Source organism: Hydra vulgaris, chromosome 06 (genome assembly GCF_038396675.1).
Source record: "Hydra vulgaris chromosome 06, alternate assembly HydraT2T_AEP".
NCBI lineage: Eukaryota > Metazoa > Cnidaria > Hydrozoa > Anthoathecata > Hydridae > Hydra > Hydra vulgaris.
In genome coordinates this window covers 54,194,900-54,215,059 of record NC_088925.1, presented here as the reverse complement: position 1 = coordinate 54,215,059, position 20,160 = coordinate 54,194,900, and the positions used below count along the sequence as shown (strand labels likewise).

Here is a 20,160-nt window from a genome sequence, read left to right as displayed (position 1 = left end):
CTAAAACTTTCAAACGATAAAAATACATATATTCTTTTAATTCTTTAATTAAACTTCAATACGATATTCAATGTTGTTATCATATTACAACTTTTTAATGTTATAACAATAAATGTTTTACTTTTATTCAAAAAGCAATTAAAACCACTGCAGTTTTAGGAATTTAAACTTGATAATTTTACCTAAAAACACTAGGTAATTTGAGCATGTTCAAATTACACAAAAATGATATCTTTAAAGTAGTCGAAAGTATATCTTTTTATGCATTGTTTTCCAAACTAAAATGAAACGGATTTCTAGCAAACATATTTTTCTTTATGAAAAAGTAAATATCTATATTTCAACATCAAAATTTCGCGATACAGATTCTTTTGTGTGTAAATTTAATGTTTTAATTAGAAGAGTGCCGCTAATTACTGCGTATAAATTTACGCTGGTTTTACTGCTTTCTCTTACCTCCACATAAAGTCAATTCAAAAAATACAAAGCGACTTGAACTTCACAACTCATATCTTGTTTATATTACCTAGATTCTCATATTAGCCAAATTATAAGTTCTAATTAGTTTATTTATGTTTAAATTAAGATATTAAAGTTAAACAACATAGATATTTATTATTTTAAAAAATGCTGGAATAATTATAAAATCAAAATACCAAAAAATCTTAAAGTTGATTTTTTTCAAAAAAACTGTATTTATTTTCTGATGTGTGTCACCTTAGTAATGATGACAATTTCATTTCACCAGTATGAACATTATTGTAAGTAGGGGAAAGGCGCCTATGATGGCATACTTAACTTTGAAGCTTCATTATTCAGTATTCTGAAGACCAATAATAAAAGTTTTGATATGGATACATTCCTTGTTACACCTAGAACAATAATTACCCCGGGAGTTTTCATCAGTTTTATTTTTTTTATAAGTTATTCTTATTGTAAAAAAAAGCACAAGTATGCCATCATAGGCAACCACTGCTCCTATGATGGCATAGGGGAGGATGAGGCTAGTTAGGATCGAGGGTAACTTAACAATTTCATTTAACCTTAGAGTCTTCCCTCAGAAAAGCCAGAAATTACTCGAAACCATCCTAATTTACCATTTCATGCTACACACCAGCATTGTACAATTTTGCGCATGCGCATAGGATATATTGCGTTTTACGTATTTTTTAGACCAAAAAAAAATTTTGGAGCATCGCTTTCTTTTAACTTTACTTAAAAATAAGTTTTTCTTACAAAAAAAAAGGTTTTGCCAACTCGTCAATATTTCAACACCCCCAACTCGTCAGTATGCCATCATGGGTAAAAGTCATCATTTTCATTAAAACAAGCTGTGTCTGCTTTGTTCAAAAGATAAAATTAAAGTAACTATTCCACTAAATGCACAAAACTTGAATATAAAATGCATGAAAATTTCATTTTTGTACAGTTAATAGTAAAATCACAATCTTAAATATATGAAGGAAATAAAACTACAACAGCACATCCCAAAATCGATTTTTGTTGATTATAAAAACAATACTTGTGCGTTTTTTCACTAAAACTAATGTAAAGTCAGTATAGTCATGTAGGTCTAATCATTTTTTTACCAAAACCAATTTTAATGGAAATATGATCGCTATGCCATCATAGGCGCTATGCCATCATAAGCGCCTTTCCCCTATTTAATGTTTCTAGGTATACTCTGAGGTGTAATAAAACTGATACTTATTGTATCTGATGATGCTTTAACAAACTTTCACTAAAATATCTTATTCAAAATTAATGATTTGTTTTAAATTGAAATAATTAAAAACTAGTGCTACGGCTCGTAAAGGAGCCATTCTCAAACTAAAAAACCGTTACAAATAATTTTTTTGCACATAACAAAATGATGTAATTGTGACGTAGTAAGTTCAATTTAAAACAAATTTTTCAACGGTCAGTCATTTTTTAAATAAAGACTGTTTTCATTATTAGATAGAACTTTGTAATCATAATAGTTTAAGAATTAGACTCGTGTTTTTGTAATAAAAAAAGAGGTAACTATTTTTTACTTTCTAAAGTTAGCGTAAAAACAGTTATCCTTTTTGTTAACTTGGTCATTTCGGAGGCTTATAAGACCCCTCTTAACAAAAAGAAGAAAACAAAAAAAGGAGAGTTTCTTTAGTAGTAATACTTTACACTCTTTACTGCAAGAGTAAATTTTATCTTCTTTTCCTGAGTTGATCGATTTTATTAAAAAAAAAACATTACCAAAACTTTTTGGATTTTTAAAAATTTAAAGTTTTGAAAAATTTGGTTTTTTTAAGTTGTTAAAAGTAAAAAAAAATTATTGTTTCAAAATAGACTAAAACTTTCTTTCGCAGTTTAAAGTGTATAGTAAACACAATTGTCAATTAAACCCGTTATTACGAAAAGTCTAAAACTATTAACAGTTGTATAAAAAATTTAAATTAAAAACTGCGCGATTTAGGTTTTCTTTTTTTAATATGAAATAAAACCTACAAAATTTACACGTTTTTTCCTCATTTACAGTTTTTACAACAAAAATTACACTTTTTTTTTTCCCAGTTCTATATTTTGTTTCTTTAACATTAATTAAAAAAACTTTTTTTGTTGATTTTGAAAAGTTCTTAATTAAATGAACTTGTGTACTTTTCGAAATGACGAGTTGACATTTCGAAATGATGTTTTTAAAAAAATTTTAGTCTATTTATCATAAATTATATATGTAAACAATTTGTAACCTTATTCATAATAAGAATTTTTTATGAGTTTAATAAATAAAATATGAAAATAAATTTTTAAGAGAATTTAAAAAAGTTTTAGCAGTTTATTTTTTTATTTTTGCGATAATACATTCATATATAAACATGCGCTAAGAAAGCAATAAACTTGTTGTAAAAGTGATCGATAAATAAACTCCTTTTTTTAATAATTGACAACAAACTAATAAGCATGATTTAAATGTTATTTTTCGGTTTACTTGATTTTTTTTTATATTTTAAGTATTTTAATCACTAATAAATCCTTGTTTACTTATCTTCTTTGATTTTTATCGTTCAGGTAATTACTTATCTTGATTTATACATACAAAACAAATCTTTATACATTATCTCGATATATATATATAGCAAAATTTGATATATATTTAGGAGTCTTGAGGAAATGCTTGAGGACATTGAATTAACAAGTTCCGGAAGTAAATTACAGAAAAAAATGATGTTGTAAAAGTAAAAAATCCGCAAAACAACATTTTGCAATAAACTTGAAAAAAATAGTCATTCATTTTGGTTTTTATAGCCTGTGGTGAAACGCCACTTGATGCCACTAAACGTTTTAATTCAAAAAAAGGAAAGTTAATAGCTATATAGAGTTTTGTTTTGTAAACATTTTTTTTTTATTGCAATCAAACTGTTATATTGGATCAACCATGTGACAGTTCAATTAGCGAGACAATAGTGCACCTTGTATTATCAGAACAAAATAAACTCACAAGATTTTTAAAGTCTATAAATCAATTGAATTAGATATTAGTCTGAATTAAACAAAATTATTATCCAAGCGAATATAGTAATATGTTTTACCCTTCTCACCTATAGTGTTTTACAATTTCTTTCTCACCTAAGGTGTTTTACTATTTTCTTAAAAATGAATTTTTTTTTTTTTTTATTAACCGCAAATAGTATTTATCTTATTTTATCTTATTACTATCATATATATATATATATATATATATATATATATATATATATATATATATATATATATATATATATATATATATATATATATATATATATATATATATATATTTATATATATATATATATATATATATATATATATATATATATATATATATATATATATATATATATATATATATATATATATATAAACATGTTATAAGCAAATTAATTTAAAATCTTTTTAATTTGCAACTAATAGTAACTAAAAGTAATTTAAGATAAACAAACGCATTTCTGACCTTTAGACTATTATATAATCAGAGTCATTCAACATGAACCTATTTCTTAAATTAATGATGATGATAAATGATTATAAATTTGTTTCTCCGCGCAGCGGCCTTGTTCGTCAAGGTTCGTGTTTCGGAGTTAAAGAGTTGAGAGAGGGTTATAACCACAAGTAGCCTCTTCATCTGTAGTGGCCTTCTCGGCCTTGGGGAGGTGAATTATAAAAAAAAAAAAAAAAAAAAAAAAAAATTATTATGACTTTCAAATATTTTGTAAATGTTTAAATGTTTTTATATTATAACAGACAAAAACAAAAACTTATCGCTTTATGGTTGCTTATAGTATAAGAAGCCTTTCAAAATGTTGGTTCAAATCTTTTACCTCTCAAAACCTAACAGTTTTTTTAGCCATTTTGCTGGAAGAAAAATTATTTTGACTTTTAAATCTTTTATAAATGAATTTTAAAAAATATAAATGATAAAAATAGTCTCTTAACCATCTTGCTAAAAAAGAAAAAAATGAAACTTAAAAACTTAAATATTTATAAAAGCTTTCAAACTTTTTAATTTCTTTATATTTAGCATGAAGTTCAAATTCAAAACCTAAAAATGTTGATGCGACATGAAAAAATTAAAATATGAAAAAGTTAAAGATTCCACTCCGTAGAAAGATTGATTATAAATTAAAAAAAAAGTTTAATTTTGTTCTTTCGAACAAGTTTTTATATACATGCTTACTTTAGTTTCAAGACTCTTTTAATAGTTATTTTTTAACTTTTATCTTATTTTTGTATTATATATGTTACATTATAATAAGTTTATTTATTATTACTTTCTATAATAAAATAATATTTAAAACACTTTTCTATATCGCAAATAAATAAATAAAAAAGTGGGATTAGAGGCGTTATAAAAATTATATTAGACGTTAAAAGGATTTATGGGGTTAAAAAGAAATAATTATTTCACTCACGCCTCTTAAGAGGCGTTAGTGAAATTTATTCCTAGTTTTTTGAGACATGAGAAATGATTACATTTTTACTTACTAAAAGTTTTGAAACGCATTAAAGACATTTTTCTCAGTTTGAAAACATATTGATCATATATTTTTTAATGTGATATATATATATATATATATATATATATATATATATATATATATATATATATATATATATATATATATATATATATATGTATATATATAAAATAAAAAATCGATGATCAAGAGTAAAAGTTCAACGCTGAATTCGATAAAAAAAAAAAATGAAAATATAATAAAATTAACGAGAGTTTTTGATCTTTCTTAAATATGATATACGAAAATAGACTTGTTAATTCTGAGTTTGAATACGCTTAAATATATTGCAAATATAAAAACCCCATGTTTATAAATAATTTATGATTCTAAAAAAATGATAAGCAAAAATTCTAAAAAAATAATAAGGAAAAAAAAAAAAAGATTTGAAACTTTATTTTTATGACTAGTAGTATATGGATAGAAAAAGGAAGGGAAGCAATTTGTTTTTTTTACTGCTGTTTAAACTTCTACCGGATTTTTATTGTGACTCCAATAATGCCACGAATAGGAGAGTATTTTTCTTTGCACGTGTTGCTGCTCTTAAAAAATCGTAATTATAAGATAACAATCTTTAGTCATGTTGCCTATTAAATTTTGGTATCTAAAAATAGTGTCAAATAAAAATTGGCACAACTGGTTGTAAAACTTTATAAAACTACAAGTTACAAGATTTTAACTCTGTGACAGCGTATTTAAATTGGTTGGGTATTGCCAAAGCTATTTGTTAACTAATAACCTTGACATCAATTTTTTTAGATAATAAAAGATCCTGGTTTTTAGTTGGTAAGCATTTACAACAGTACAGCACTTCTTATTTAACGTTTGATAAAAAATCATCATTAGAAAAAGCTTCTGGCACGCTGAATTCATATCTTATGGTTTAAATGCTGTTTTTTGTGACTTTAGCCAAACTATTAGAGATTTAGCATACTGCGATCAGACTTAATTAGACCAAAATACATATTTACTTGATTGATTTTTATTTCTCTTATTCTAACCTGAATTTTACTCACACCTTTTGGTAAAGTAGAAAACCAAACAGCCATTTATGTTTTATCTTTTAATTTTGGAATAAACAGCATCAAACGGTGTCCGAGTCCGGTCATTTGAACAACACGCGATTCATTACAAGCTCGGAGCAAATTATGTAACGTGAAATTTATGCGGCCGTGGCGCAGTGGTTAGAGCGCTTGCTTTATAAGCAGGAGATCCAGGTTCGAAACGAGCTCTGGACAAATTTTCGAGTCACGGTAAGGAAGGAGGCGTGAACTTCCCGGTTAAATGCACTTCCGCGGTACTCTGTGACAAGACCGTAAGGACTTCTTGGGGCACCTAAAAAAAAAAAAAAAAAAAATCTGAAATAATGTGAAATGTGAAACAATTTGAAATGTAAAATAATGTGAAATGTGAAACAATGTAAAATGTGAAACTTTGCCTTTATCAACAATAAAATCATAACTATTATAGTTTTGAATTAATCACATTAATAGAGAACAACTGATTGGTTGCTATAGGGGAGTTCTGCTCGGACTTTTTTAAACCATTTAAGGAATTCTTCAATATTTCTAAAATGTTATAGTGGCTACGACTAATTTTTTAGGACAAAAGTGTAAAAATAATCTTGGCTACTCTACAGATAATGTCGGGCAGATGTAGCATCTTTTACCTAAACAAATATTAATCCTTAAAGATATAAGGAAGTGCCAATTATTATAATAGTTTTTATTTTTTTGTTAAATGAAGATGGTAATGTTCCCATTATTTATGTTTTTTTCATTTATATTGTAACTACAGTTATAAAATACAATCGCAAATAAATCTAATTGCATATCATAAATTGTATTTAGTGTATTTATTACAAAGATTTAAATATTTTGATTTATTTATATATATATATTAAAATATATATATTAATATTAAACGTTTAAATATTTTAAAGTAACGAGTAGAGCTACAATAAAAAAATTAAAATTAAAGAAAACTAGAAACTTTTAAATCTAAAATTTTACAAATATTGAAATGTTTCAGAAATAAGAATTTTCCCTCTTTGATAGTAGCCTATATTTGGTAGTAACCTACTTTTGGTATTTGCCTATTTTTGGTATAAGCCTAGGTACTACTAAGAACCTTTCTCCTGTGTACTAGCCAACTCGTATTTATCAACTAATCTGTTAAACTATATTTCTTTTCCAAACAAAGTATTCTTTATTCTCATATGAGATCTTAAAACACAAATCTTAAAATTACAAGTAGTTAACAAATAAATATATTTAACAAGTGGTCTATCAGTAACAATCTGTAAATTTTTTGTAAGATTACAAGTAAACAAACCTAAAAGTATAGTGTTTTTATATTTTTATATTAAAAACATAGCTGTTTAATTCTTATTATTAATAAAATTAATAAAACTTTCAAGTTTACTAAAAGAAAATTAATTTAGGAATTAATTTTAATAAAATAATCCGAAACTTATGTTTTCATATTAACAGCTTTAAAAAGAACGTTAAAAAATTTAAGTTATTATAAACAATATAAAATACACTTAAAAATTTAAATTATTATAAAGAAAACGCTCGACGAGTTGGACTTTTATACCTTTTTATTTTTAATTTTATCATGCGACTGAAAAATTATAATATATATATATATATATATATATATATATATATATATATATATATATATATATATATATATATATATATATATATATATATATATATATATATATATATATATATATATATATATATATATATATATAGGGGAAAGGCGCCTATGATGGCATAGCGCCTATGATGGCATACCGGTCATATTTCCATTAAAATTGGTTTTGGTAAAAAAATGATTAGACCTACATGACTATACTGACTTTACATTAGTTTTAGTGAAAAAACGCACAAGTATTGTTTTTATAATCAACAAAAATCGATTTTGGGATGTGCTGTTGTAGTTTTATTTCCTTCATATATTTAAGATTGTGATTTTACTATTAACTGTACAAAAATGAAATTTTCATGCATTTTATATTCAAGTTTTGTGCATTTAGTGGAATAGTTACTTTAATTTTATCTTTTGAACAAAGCAGACACAGCTTGTTTTAATGAAAATGATGACTTTTACCCATGATGGCATACTGACGAGTTGGGGGTGTTGAAATATTGACGAGTTGGCAAAACCTTTTTTTTTGTAAGAAAAACTTATTTTTAAGTAAAGTTAAAAGAAAGCGATGCTCCAAAATTTTTTTTTGGTCTAAAAAATACGTAAAACGCAATATATCCTATGCGCATGCGCAAAATTTTACAATGCTGGTATGTATCGTGAAATGGTAAATTAAGATGGTTTTGAGTAATTTCTGGCTTTTCTGAGGTAAGACTCTAAGGTTGAATGAAATCATTAAGTTACCCTCGATCCTAACTAGCCCCATCCTTCCCTATGCCATCATAGGAGCAGTGGTTGCCTATGATGGCATACTTGTGCTTTTTTTTACAATAAGAATAACTTATAAAAAAAATAAAACTGATGAAAACTCCCGGGGTAATTATTGTTCTAGGTGTAACAAGGAATGTATCCATATCAAAACTTTTATTATTGGTCTTCAGGATACTGAATAATGAAGCTTCAAAGTTAAGTATGCCATCATAGGCGCCTTTCCGCTATATCTATATATATATATATGTTTATATATATATATATATATATATATATATATATATATATATATATATATATATATATACATATATATATACATACATATATATATATATATATATATATATATATATATATATATATATATATATATATATACATATATATATACATATGTATATATATATATATATATATATATATATATATATATATATATATATACATACATATAAAAATATATATACATATATATAAATATATATATATATACATATATGTATAAATATGTATATATATGCATACATATATATATATATATATATATATATATATATATATATATATATATATATACATATGTATATATATATATATACATATGTATATATATATATATACATATATATATATATATATATATATATATATATATATATATATATATATATATATATATATATATATATATATATATATATATATATATATATATATATATATATATATATAGTAACGAAGTGGTATTTAGTAACTTTAAAACAGTTCTCAGTTTTACTTATCTTTAAAGGAAGTAAAAATTTCAAGACGAAAAACTGTGTTTTAGACAAAAGCAAATATTGTTGTTTTTTTCTTTAAAAAATCAATAGCAAAAAGCAAAAGCATGGTTTTATTTCCTGTTTAGCAAATATCCAATGATTTGTGATTATCATATATGTACAATTAGGAAAAAATAATAAAATAATAAGGTTTTGATTAAGAAATTTGTTACTTATATCCGCCATGCTTGGAAATTACATATCTAGCTCATTCAAATAAAACTCATAGATTGGGAAGATATTCTGAATAAAAGATTATGGCAAGCAAACAGAAAAGATGTTTGCGGAAGAATCAAGTTTGATTCCCGTTTTAAGCAATATACTAATTAACTTCAATACAACCAACCACCATAATCGTAATAAACAATTATTTATGCGTTTAGAAATATTGAAAAAGACGAAGGAAACTAAAAAGAAAAAAAAAATCGAAGGAAAAAATGAAACCAAATAAAACTACTCGAGTAAAAAATATTTCTCATCGTAAGCATTTCTAAGCATTATCATCGTAAACATTTCTAACCATAATTATTTATGTTGTAATTCAAAAATATTCTTTATTTAAAATTACTCGCGCATATACATTTTAGAAATTGCTTTCAATAGCAACTTTTGCAACATACGATTAAAGCATCCACCCGAAACATGCTAAGGCTGCGTGATCTCCATACTACCTAGTGAAACTCAGCAACCATGCCGAATTCCATTTAGTTGTTCGCAACTTTTATTGGTAGCGGCGTAAATTCGCGCGCTTTTAACCCAGGAGGTGATTTTTTAAGATTTTTACGTTTTTACGTAAATTTTCAAAAAAAATAACAGTATATTAAAAACTAGAGAATAAATCTAGTAAACTTTATTAGTTTGTAAACATTCAGAGTTTAACTTAATGTAAAGTTTTTGTCCATTTTTTTTATTTTTCATATATAAAAATATAAAGTGTTTAGAAAAGTAAATAATAATTTCCTTCTAACGATTGATATCGCACTTTTATTCAATATTTTGATTTTAATCACACATTTTTGGAAATTATTTTTTATGTTCATTCAAATAAACTATTAGCTTTCTTTTTAAAACCCCCGTCTAACGAGTTTTTTTCATATGCATATTTAACATAGAAAAACCAATAAGTATTGTTAGATCATGCACTATTCTCCAAGGCGATAATTTTTTTTTTCGCGATAAAATATGTTTTTTCTTTTGACGCTATTTCAATTGGCTAAACAATACGCATTACAAAACTTCAGCAACGCAATCAGGCTAATTATGCGTTTAATTCCATTGTTTTAAGTTACGCATAATTGAATACTTAACAATGTTTACAACGATAATTGTCGGTATGTACTACGACGCTTTATATATGATTATGTGACGAGCTTTTAAGAGCTATGGTTCATTGATTTTGGGTTAAGAGCGAAACCGTAAACGGATGAGAAAAGCTTCTCAGCACAAATTCACTTATATCAAGTAATAAGGCGAGAAAACTTATTTATTTTTAAAAGTTACAAGGAAGTATTTAACGTTGGAATAAAAGAGTTATTTTTCACAGTGCAATAAAAATTGGTTAATACTTTATGATTACATGAATTTTATAGCAAAGTAGCTAGTAGTTTTTATAAACAACACACGTTATTAGTTTTTAAAAATTTACCACCATAACGCGCCTACATAGTATTCGAATTAATAGGGACTATATCAGAATGGGTTCAAGGATAAGCTCTTCAAAACGAACCGCTGAAACTTTTAACAACGGTAAAGAATCCAAACTTAAAAGACGTTTAGGAAAACATTCAAGTAAACGAGATATTTTAAATCACAACGAAAACTGCTTTCCTCGTCCAAGAAAGTTAGAAATGCTGTTAGATAGACCTGAAGCTTCTCGTTGTGTAAAAGAGCAACACGGCTGGAATGCTGAAGATCGTAGTATGAACATTTATGTAAAAGAGGACGACTGTAGAATTTCACATAGACATCCAGTTGCGCAAAGTACCGATGCTATTAGAGGAAAAGTAGGATATTCAAAAGGATTACACGTATGGGAATATACATGGTCAACCAGACAGCGTGGTACTCACGCAGTTGTTGGTGTAGCTACTGCTAAAGCCATTTTACATTGTGCTGGGTATCATTGTCTTGTAGGAGCAAATTCAGAGAGTTGGGGATGGGATTTAGGCAGAAATAAATTATTTCATAATGAAAAAGCAGTATTATCACAGACTTATCCAAAAAACTTAGGATCTGATGCTAATTTTATTGTCCCTGACACAATTAGATGTATTTTAGATATGGACGTAGGAGAGTTAAGTTTTGAAGTTGATGGACAATTCCTCGGAGTCGCGTTTACTGGTCTTAAAGATAAAACCGTTTATCCAATTGTATCTGCAGTTTGGGGGCATTGCGAAATTAAACTCGACTATATAGGCGGTTTAGATCGTAAGTTTACTTTTCTAATTCACTGTTTTTAAATTTTTATTCGTTTTAGTTTATTTAGTGATATAACCTTTTGTTTTATTTTGTTTGTAATTTCGTTAAAGTCATGAAAAAACATGAGAAATTATTAATGATGTATTTAAACGACAAATAAAAAAAGCGTTATCAATAATATTAAAAATAACGTTTAAAAACATTCAACAAGAGTTAAAAATTTTAAAAAACAAATAAAAGTTTATGTCAATGAATGCTTTCTTAACTTAAGTAAACACGAAAACGAAGCGAGTATATTGGATTTTATTTCAATAAAAAATCTCTAAATTTCTTAACAAATTTATTTTAAATAAATGATTTAAATTTTAACAGTTTTTTTTTTTTTTAATAAATTTACGGAAAATTCAAAAGTTTGAAAGTATCCAGTAAGTTAAGTGCTAAAAAACGTTTATTTAATAAATTTAAAAAAATGCAGTCATTAAAGTCAAAACAATAATAACAATGAATCAGGAAGTGTGCGGTACTAGTTGACGGTAAAGCGGATTAAGTTTATTGATGACGTAAAAATCACTTTCATAACAAATCCAATCTATAGTGGAGAATGGAAATAGCCGTCATTAAAATTCAAATAACTATTACCGGTGAATCATGACATAGCGGGAGGTATTTAGTGTTTTTTAAATTTTGTTGACAATATGTTTTAAGGTTTTTTTACCCCCGTTTGAAAATTTCTTTTTCAAGTCGATAAAAAAAGTTTAAATACGACGTTTTATTCTTTCTTTAACGTGTTCTCTAAACACGTTTTTCTGCACGCGGTTGTTCAACGTGCTTTCAAACCTTTCTAAATTAACATCTGTAAAAACATTTGACGCATGAGAGAATTAAACTTCGACAAGCGTTATCTTTTAAAATTGTTTTGAATGATTTCTTTTTTAAAGCTGGAAGAATAGGTTTTGATTGCAGCGCGTTCTTTTAAATGTTGCGCTTGGTTTAAGAAATATTATTCTGTTCGCTTTTATTTGTTAAGATATTGTTTCTTAGCTCATTGAAAAAGTGAAAAGCTTTTACAATAAGTTCAAAGTAGTTTTAATTTAGAAAATTAGAAACAACCTCACTTTCATGTTAATTAACGCATTTTTTTTTTAGCTGAACCGCTACCGCTGATGGATTTATGCCGGCTCAAAATACGTCAACAAGTTGGTAAAGAGAATATGACAGAAGAGACATTAAGAAGCTTCGATATTCCGCGGCAAATGAGAGATTATCTTATCTATAAATGGTAACAAATTTAAACCACCGAAATATTTGCTCCATACCGAACAAAAAAAAAATGACAAACAGCCGATACGGGGTTTTCTTTCTAATTTCATCGCTGGAATTCTCATTATCTAATTACCCGATGGAAGATTATGATGTGAAAAAAGACTACCGTCTTCACCAACTTCGAAGTTGTTCAAAATTCGATTGAAATCGACGCTTGCTTGCTGTTCGTTTTAAATGGTGAAAATATTCCTTTGAGAAACGAAGTAATAGACATAATTTAATTTTGCCAAATTTTCAACAAAACGTTCCTAAGTACAAAACGATCTGTTTGATGGTCTTCAATTATGAGATGTTTTATTTTTTCCAACGCTGTTGAAATTGCAAAAACTTTTCTTCGATCGATTCTTTCCTAATTTAACAGAACGGAATATATGTTTATTTTATATTCTTGAAAAAATAAACATTTTAAAAAATGTTTGAAAAAACATTTTAAAATCATTAAAGTTTAAGAAACTAATAATTTATATGTAGTATAATAATTTAAGAAGTTATATATTTATTATTACGTCCATTCTTTTATTGGACAGATTTTCAAAAAAAAATAAAACCAATTTGTTAAAATCCATTTTTAAAAGGGCATTTTTGTGATTCTAAGTACTTTTGATCTCGATGATCATTTTAAAAAATAGGAATCTTCCATTCATTTTTTCATAGCTTCATGAGATCAAGCATAATATCTTTATTATTAAAAAAAGATTTGCATAAATAAGATTTTTTAGTTGTAATTTTAAAGGATATTGTTTCAAAAAAAACTATTCGTATAAGTTGTAAATATATTTTTTATAATAGTTTGTTTCTATAACTATTGATTGATTTCATTCTCATCCATAACCAGAGGTTCGCCACAACTAGCGGCAACTTGCTGTTTTTTAAACCTGAGTGTAGCTAAAAATCCTTTGAGTGTGATTTTAGGAATTTAATTAACTTAAATAGTTTACAATTGGTGCAAGCTTTGTGTATTTAAAAACTTTTTATAAAATAACGTTAAATTAAAATGTTTTGAAACAACTGTCTTGTTGACAGCTTTAAGTTGGTTTAACACTACTTTTTTTCAAAAAATAAAATACATTTGCATTCAAATGATGATATTTTAATGTAGTAAGCAAGTAAATCTTCGTGATTTGCAGATTTCCTTAATTCAAATTGCGGCATTTCTTTATGCAAAAAACTTCTTAAGCAACTTTAGATTTCAGGGATAAGCACGATTAACAAACCTAAGACTAGTAACTAGATGTCACCCTATGAGAAGTGTAGTAGTACCACATTTTGTTTTAAGTTGCTAATGCTTTATTCCAAACTTTGCTTTATCGTTATACTTTTGTATTTATGATAAGATGGACAGATGTATCTTCAACTCTCAAAATATTGACTCTTTGTGTGTGAAGGGTAAAGGGAGTGTGTGCGTGTGTGTTATGATGGTTTAGAAATTCATTTTTTATAACTCCTTAGAGTCTGCAAGAAGTTGTGATATTTAAACAGGAGTCACTGGTGTTGTTAAATTGTTAAAGTGTTTTGCTGGCTGATGTTTGATGATAAATTATCCTGGTTGAGGATGATTAAGTTCAGATGAAGTTGAGGAAAATTGTACAAATGTTTTGCAGTTTGTTGTTTCGATAGATCAACTTTTATTAATATCAAGCAATCTTTTGAAATCCAGATAGTATTTGTGTTTATATAAATGCGTCTTCAAAAGTTTTTTAGTTGTAATTGATTTAATCTTAATTTTTTTAAATGGTAATATGCTGCATAAAACTTTGTAAGTAGTTTCTGCCTATGACTATATATTTATATAGTTTCTAACTAGTTTAGCGCGACATAATAAATTTGCATCCAACAGTTTAGGTATAAAGGACAACTATTAATATATTAGTCTGATAATATTTTTAATGCAAATGCGTGCAACATTGCAAGTAACATGTAACGTTTCAACTTGACTTAAATGTTGTTAATAAGATATTTGGTAGTCCCTCTACACACCACACTAGTCTTTGTATAGGCGTGATATTGATTTAAGAACAACGAAGTGGCAGACTTGTATTTGCAGCGTTCACACATTTACCAAACGTGTGACAAATTTAATTGTTTTCAATCAATTTTAAGTAATGCTTTGTGCCACGTGTCCAAGTTATATGCTTTTTAACTTTATTGCACGAAAATCCAATTTTGTCAAGAATCTACAAATTGCGCGATGCATTGAAATAACTTGTAAAAACAGTTACTCTGGCTTATAATTTATGACTTCATTATTTTGTGAAAATATGATATCATACTTATCCAGGAATACTGTTTAATGGACGCAGATGACTTTAATTTGTAGCTACCATACAACTTCCAACTTTTGCAATGACATCTACGACTTTTAATAAATTTGCAAATAGCTAAACTATGAAGATACCAGCGGAAATTTGTTTTGTAAAAAATGCCTTAATAATAAATGTTTTTGGAACGTTTTGAGGGCCTTTTAAAGGTTCAAAAGAAGTTTACTAGTCATGGTAAGTCTATTCCACACCTAACATTTTAGTTTAGTAAAGTTTAATTTTATTTTTGCAAGTTTTAATTTAACTTTATTGAAAATAAAAATTTCTTTTTCTAAAGTGAAAGTTGTAAAGTTTGCTAAAGGTAAAGTAAATTTAAAAAGTAGTTTACCGTGTATAGGTTAAAACCTTTAGTAAACGTGTATAGGTTAAAACCTTTAGTAACCGTGTATAGGTTAAAACCTTTAGTAAACGTGTATAGGTTAAAACCTTTACAATTGCTTTAAAGCCTTAACGATGTTTAAATTGATTAAATTGTGTCTAAGTAGAATCCAATTCGTCAACATTGCCAGTCATTTACTTATTACTATGTACATAGTCTGCAAAATGAAAAATTTTGTTTAGCATCTGTCACATTATTTACCTCTTTTTTAAACGACTTTTTGAACCCATCATAATTCAAAATTGATTTGTAAATAACAATCAAAGTAGGGGAGACCGGGGCTAGTAAGCCGCAGGGGTAAGTTGACGAACTGCGTTTATCTTTAAAGCCTTTCATCAGAAAGTGACAAAAATTACTCAGAAACTTCCTTATTGACCATTTCATCATTCACTGTAGTATTGTGAGGATTCGCGTTTGCGCATGGGAGATATTGAGATTAATGCGTTTTTTGGACAAAAACTTTTAGAACATCGCTTCCTTTTTACTTTACAAAGAAAATATTTAGTCGTATGAAAAAAAAATTATTGTAAAAGTTCCACTCACAATTGGTTTACTAAACCCAGTTAGATTTTTTTTTCAAAGCTGCCGTTTTTCAGGATCTATAGACTGTTAATTAAAAAAAAAGCTTTCGGAGTAAGTTGACAAATTTTTCACGGGGTAAGTTGGCTCATAGCATTTACTATGGAAAAAAATATTTATTTTTATAAAACTATTATTATTATTTTTTTTTAATGTTTAACAATATTGAAAATATTTATTCTTACAAAAAAATTTAAAAAAATTTTTTTTTAGTTTTTTTTTCCACAGATAAAAGGTGGGCTACTGTTTGGCTTTTATACGGACTAATGTTTGGTACCAGTTAAAAGTAATATTAAATTTTGGGATAAAATTGTTGCAAAAATTAATTTAAAAAAATCTCTATTAATTTTGCACTTAATAGTGCATTAATAATCATTTTTATAGTTTGCGCCAACTTACCCCGTGGCGGGGTAAGTTGGCGCAAATTTTTATTTTTTTTGAGGGTCCGGAAAGGTCCCAAGAGTTTTTTTTTGTAAATGAATGCAAACTTTATAAGATACCCTAATCCATACTCTTTAAGACTACAGTTTATTATTTTAAAAAAAATGTACTGTTAGGGCTACAGAGCTCATAGAGTAAAAACCGAGCCAACTAGCCCCGGTCTTCCCTACAGTTATTTCTTTAGATTGGTAAGCATTGATAAGTCCCATTTTCATAATGAGTCAGATAGATATTAAATTATGACATTAAAGGAAAAATGGGTAAAGACACCATTATGCTGAAAACAGAAGAGAGTAAACTGTGATTATTGGATAATTGTTGGATCTAGGAGATTGGATCTAAGAATGCTGCGGTAACTCACTTTACTCACTGATTTCATTTCGTATTTATTTTTCGTATTCTTTCCTTGAGTAATGGTAATACAATAGTGTATATTCACAATCTCATTAAAAGTTAATTTCATACTTGTTGCCGTTTATGTAACAAAGTATTAAAATTAGAGAATTGTTGAAAAAGATGATTTGTTGTATAAAAATCTGAACTTAAAGACTGTGTTTTTTATATTTTTAGTTAAAATTTACGAGTAGAGATAAAGCTTTTAAAAATAAGACAACTTCAAAATATAACAGTGCATTGCGTAGTTGCGCAATGGTGAAAACGTTTTTGTAAAACCTTTTCCTAAATCTCAAATGTCTAGAATCTATGAAGCAGTGATGTTAGCTCGAAATTTGGGTTTATAAAATTTTACCCTAATATAATTGTTGCCAATATTTTTTTTTGATTACGGATTGATGTGTTTTTAAAGAAACACCTACTACGAATAGAATTTTTCTTTTACAATGATATTCTAATGAAAAATTGAAATTAAGTGTATGCCTTTTTTTCCTTCTACTTATCAGGATATTCTGTAAAGATATTTTAATAATAAAATTTTATTAAAAAAAAAAGAAAACCTTCAAAAATTGAGCACATTTATGTGTGTGATGCCTGGTTAAATTCTGACAGGGATTATTCAGAGTAGTCGTTCAATCCAGTTCAGTTATGTTAGCGAGTTGAAGAACTTCGACAGAAGCTCAAAACAAAACAAAATTTTAAGACTATACAAAGTTATAGAACCTGTTTGAAAAGTGTAAACAATATTGCAATAATTGGAAATAAACATAAAGGAAATCTATGAGCATTCAAGATTTGTCTGGTCTTGTCATTATGGAAGAAATTTTAATAAAAATAGTTTTGATGATTAGATGTAACTTAAACTACTTTTTTCAGAACGGTTAAGGTTGCTTAAATCAACTGATGGTTCTACTTTGGAGCCTGATTAAGTATAACTGTTTAAGTGAATATAAAAAATTTAAACCCTGCTAAAAAATCTGATGATGATACATGGTATTACATATTTATAAGGTTTCTGTAAGTTTTAACCAAAATTGACAGTAAATTTTTAATAAAAATATAGCGAGCACAGTATAAAGCAAATTACTTGCGCAAAAAAGTATAAGACGCGTCATAAATACTTATTAGGACATTTTTTGATTTGCCAGGTTATATACGTAGTCATAAGTAAATATGCTCTTTCAAAAAACACTGACATTTTCAAATAACCCCTAATTAAAACTAAGTGTGCTTAGATAAAACCAAAAAGTTCTCTGTAATACTAATAATTTTATGTTTTAGTTTTCAATAAATTCACTAGAAATAAAATTCTATTTTTTGTTTTTGTTTACTCTAAACCTTAATCTATACCTAGCAATTTTTTTTTCAATGCGAGGGAAAGCTTTACAAAAAGAGAATTTGGAAGCATTTAAGTATATTTACTCAAAACCATCAGGTAGTTAAAAATAAAAAAATTAGTTTTCGCCAGATGTTTGGTAATTACTTTTAGTTTAAGATCAATGTAGTCACTAAACGTAGTTCTACCAAGTAAAGCTTAAAATAAAAAAATGACCCTAAAAAAATTTGTTATTAGCAATGACAGTAATAAAAACTGTGTGAGCCTCACAAGACTTAATACTTACAACATTCACTTCTCATATTTTGGCATCAAATGTTTCTTTTATATTTTGTAATACTATAGAATTAAAAAACACTTAGAAAAGCAGTGTATTCTTATTTGATTTATTTAAAGTTTAATTACGTAAGGCAATGTATTCCCGAATTTAAAGTTAAATTTTTTTTATAAAAAACATGGTAAAAACAATTGGAGCTGCCAATTTTTTTATTTTGTTTTTTTTAATATTAGCCATATTTCATCTTTATGTAACTCATGAAGAAGCATCTTTATAAGTAAAGAAAAAAACAAAAACATGTACATCAAAGATTTGAATAAAACATTTAATCTAATATCGTTTTTAAAAAGTAATACCAATGAAAGTCATTTAAAATCAACTAAATTAAAATAAAGAGAGATTTGTTAACAAAATTTTATACATTCGTTTTGATAAGCATCATAGAATGAACCTATTAACTATGCATAAATTTAATTTAAAACAAAACGGTAGTAAATAAATATTTTTGTTTATATATCAGTGATAAATTATTCTATAATTAAGTTCTTGTTGCTTTAATTAGGGAAACTAAGATGAATGTTTTTTTAAAGAATTTTTAAATTTAAAAGTTCATTTAACATGTCTAGCCTCAAAAGTTTATAAAAGATTGCTATTTTTTTTTAGAATATTAAAGCACCACCTTAACAACTTTATCTCCAAGCCTATTTTCATGGTAAAAACTGCAAAAATTATTGCCACAGCAACAACTGGGTCTGGAAAATACAAATCTTTACTTTAAAGAATCTTTCAAGTTTATTTTCATCATTCATTATCCAAAAATCTAAAAATCTGGAAACATCTACAACCACACCCAGCTTTTTCCTTAAAACATTCTGGATTTTTTTAAATGTATTTCTTTTGACCAGTCAGGTTCCTTGAAATTTATACAGCAATGGGCCCCCGCAGGATTTTTTGATGTTTCAGATAAGACACTTTGACGCACTGTTCAAACTGCAATCTTAAGTATATTCATGCCTATACCAAATGAATAGGCTCTGCAAATCAGCAAAAAAAAAAAGCCCTCAATGGTAGAGGCCTGGAAAAAAATCAAACCTTAAATATTCGCACCCCCTCCTCCCAGCATTAACTTTAGGGCAGTAATGTACTGTAACATTTTTCTATGCCTCATTGTTTGGCATAAGCATGAAAATATTTAAGTTTACAGTTTCCACCAGGCGTGAAATTAATACATCTAAAGGCGGATCTCCACAAGACGAAAATATTCGCGCGAAGCGAATTTTTTTGTCAATAAGCATGCGCAGATTTAACGTTTTTGTTAATTTTGACAGAAATGTTTTATCTGCACATGCTTATCTTGTGGAAATCCACCTTAAAACATTAAAAAGTCATGATCCGACATCCTTT

At 26.7% G+C, this 20,160-nt stretch overlaps 1 protein-coding gene across 1 annotated transcript; it reads left to right on the top strand.

Moving 5' to 3' along the window:
* Positions 1-9,517: 9,517 nt before the first annotated feature.
* LOC100214974 (protein gustavus) lies at positions 9,518-13,835 on the top strand. The gene is made up of 2 exons (XM_065800484.1): positions 9,518-11,719; positions 12,857-13,835. The coding sequence occupies exons 1-2, from the start codon at positions 10,987-10,989 to the stop codon at positions 12,991-12,993; spliced, it is 870 nt and encodes a 289-aa protein (XP_065656556.1). The 5' UTR covers positions 9,518-10,986; the 3' UTR covers positions 12,994-13,835.
* The last annotated feature ends 6,325 nt before the right edge of the window (positions 13,836-20,160 follow it).

Coding starts and splice junctions, on each gene's coding strand:
- LOC100214974 (XM_065800484.1), top strand. CDS start 10,987: ATGGGTTCAAGGATAAGCTCTTCAAAACGAACCGCTGAAACTTTTAAC. Junction 11,720..12,856: donor CTATATAGGCGGTTTAGATC/GTAAGTTTACTT, acceptor TTTTTTTTTTAG/CTGAACCGCTACCGCTGATG.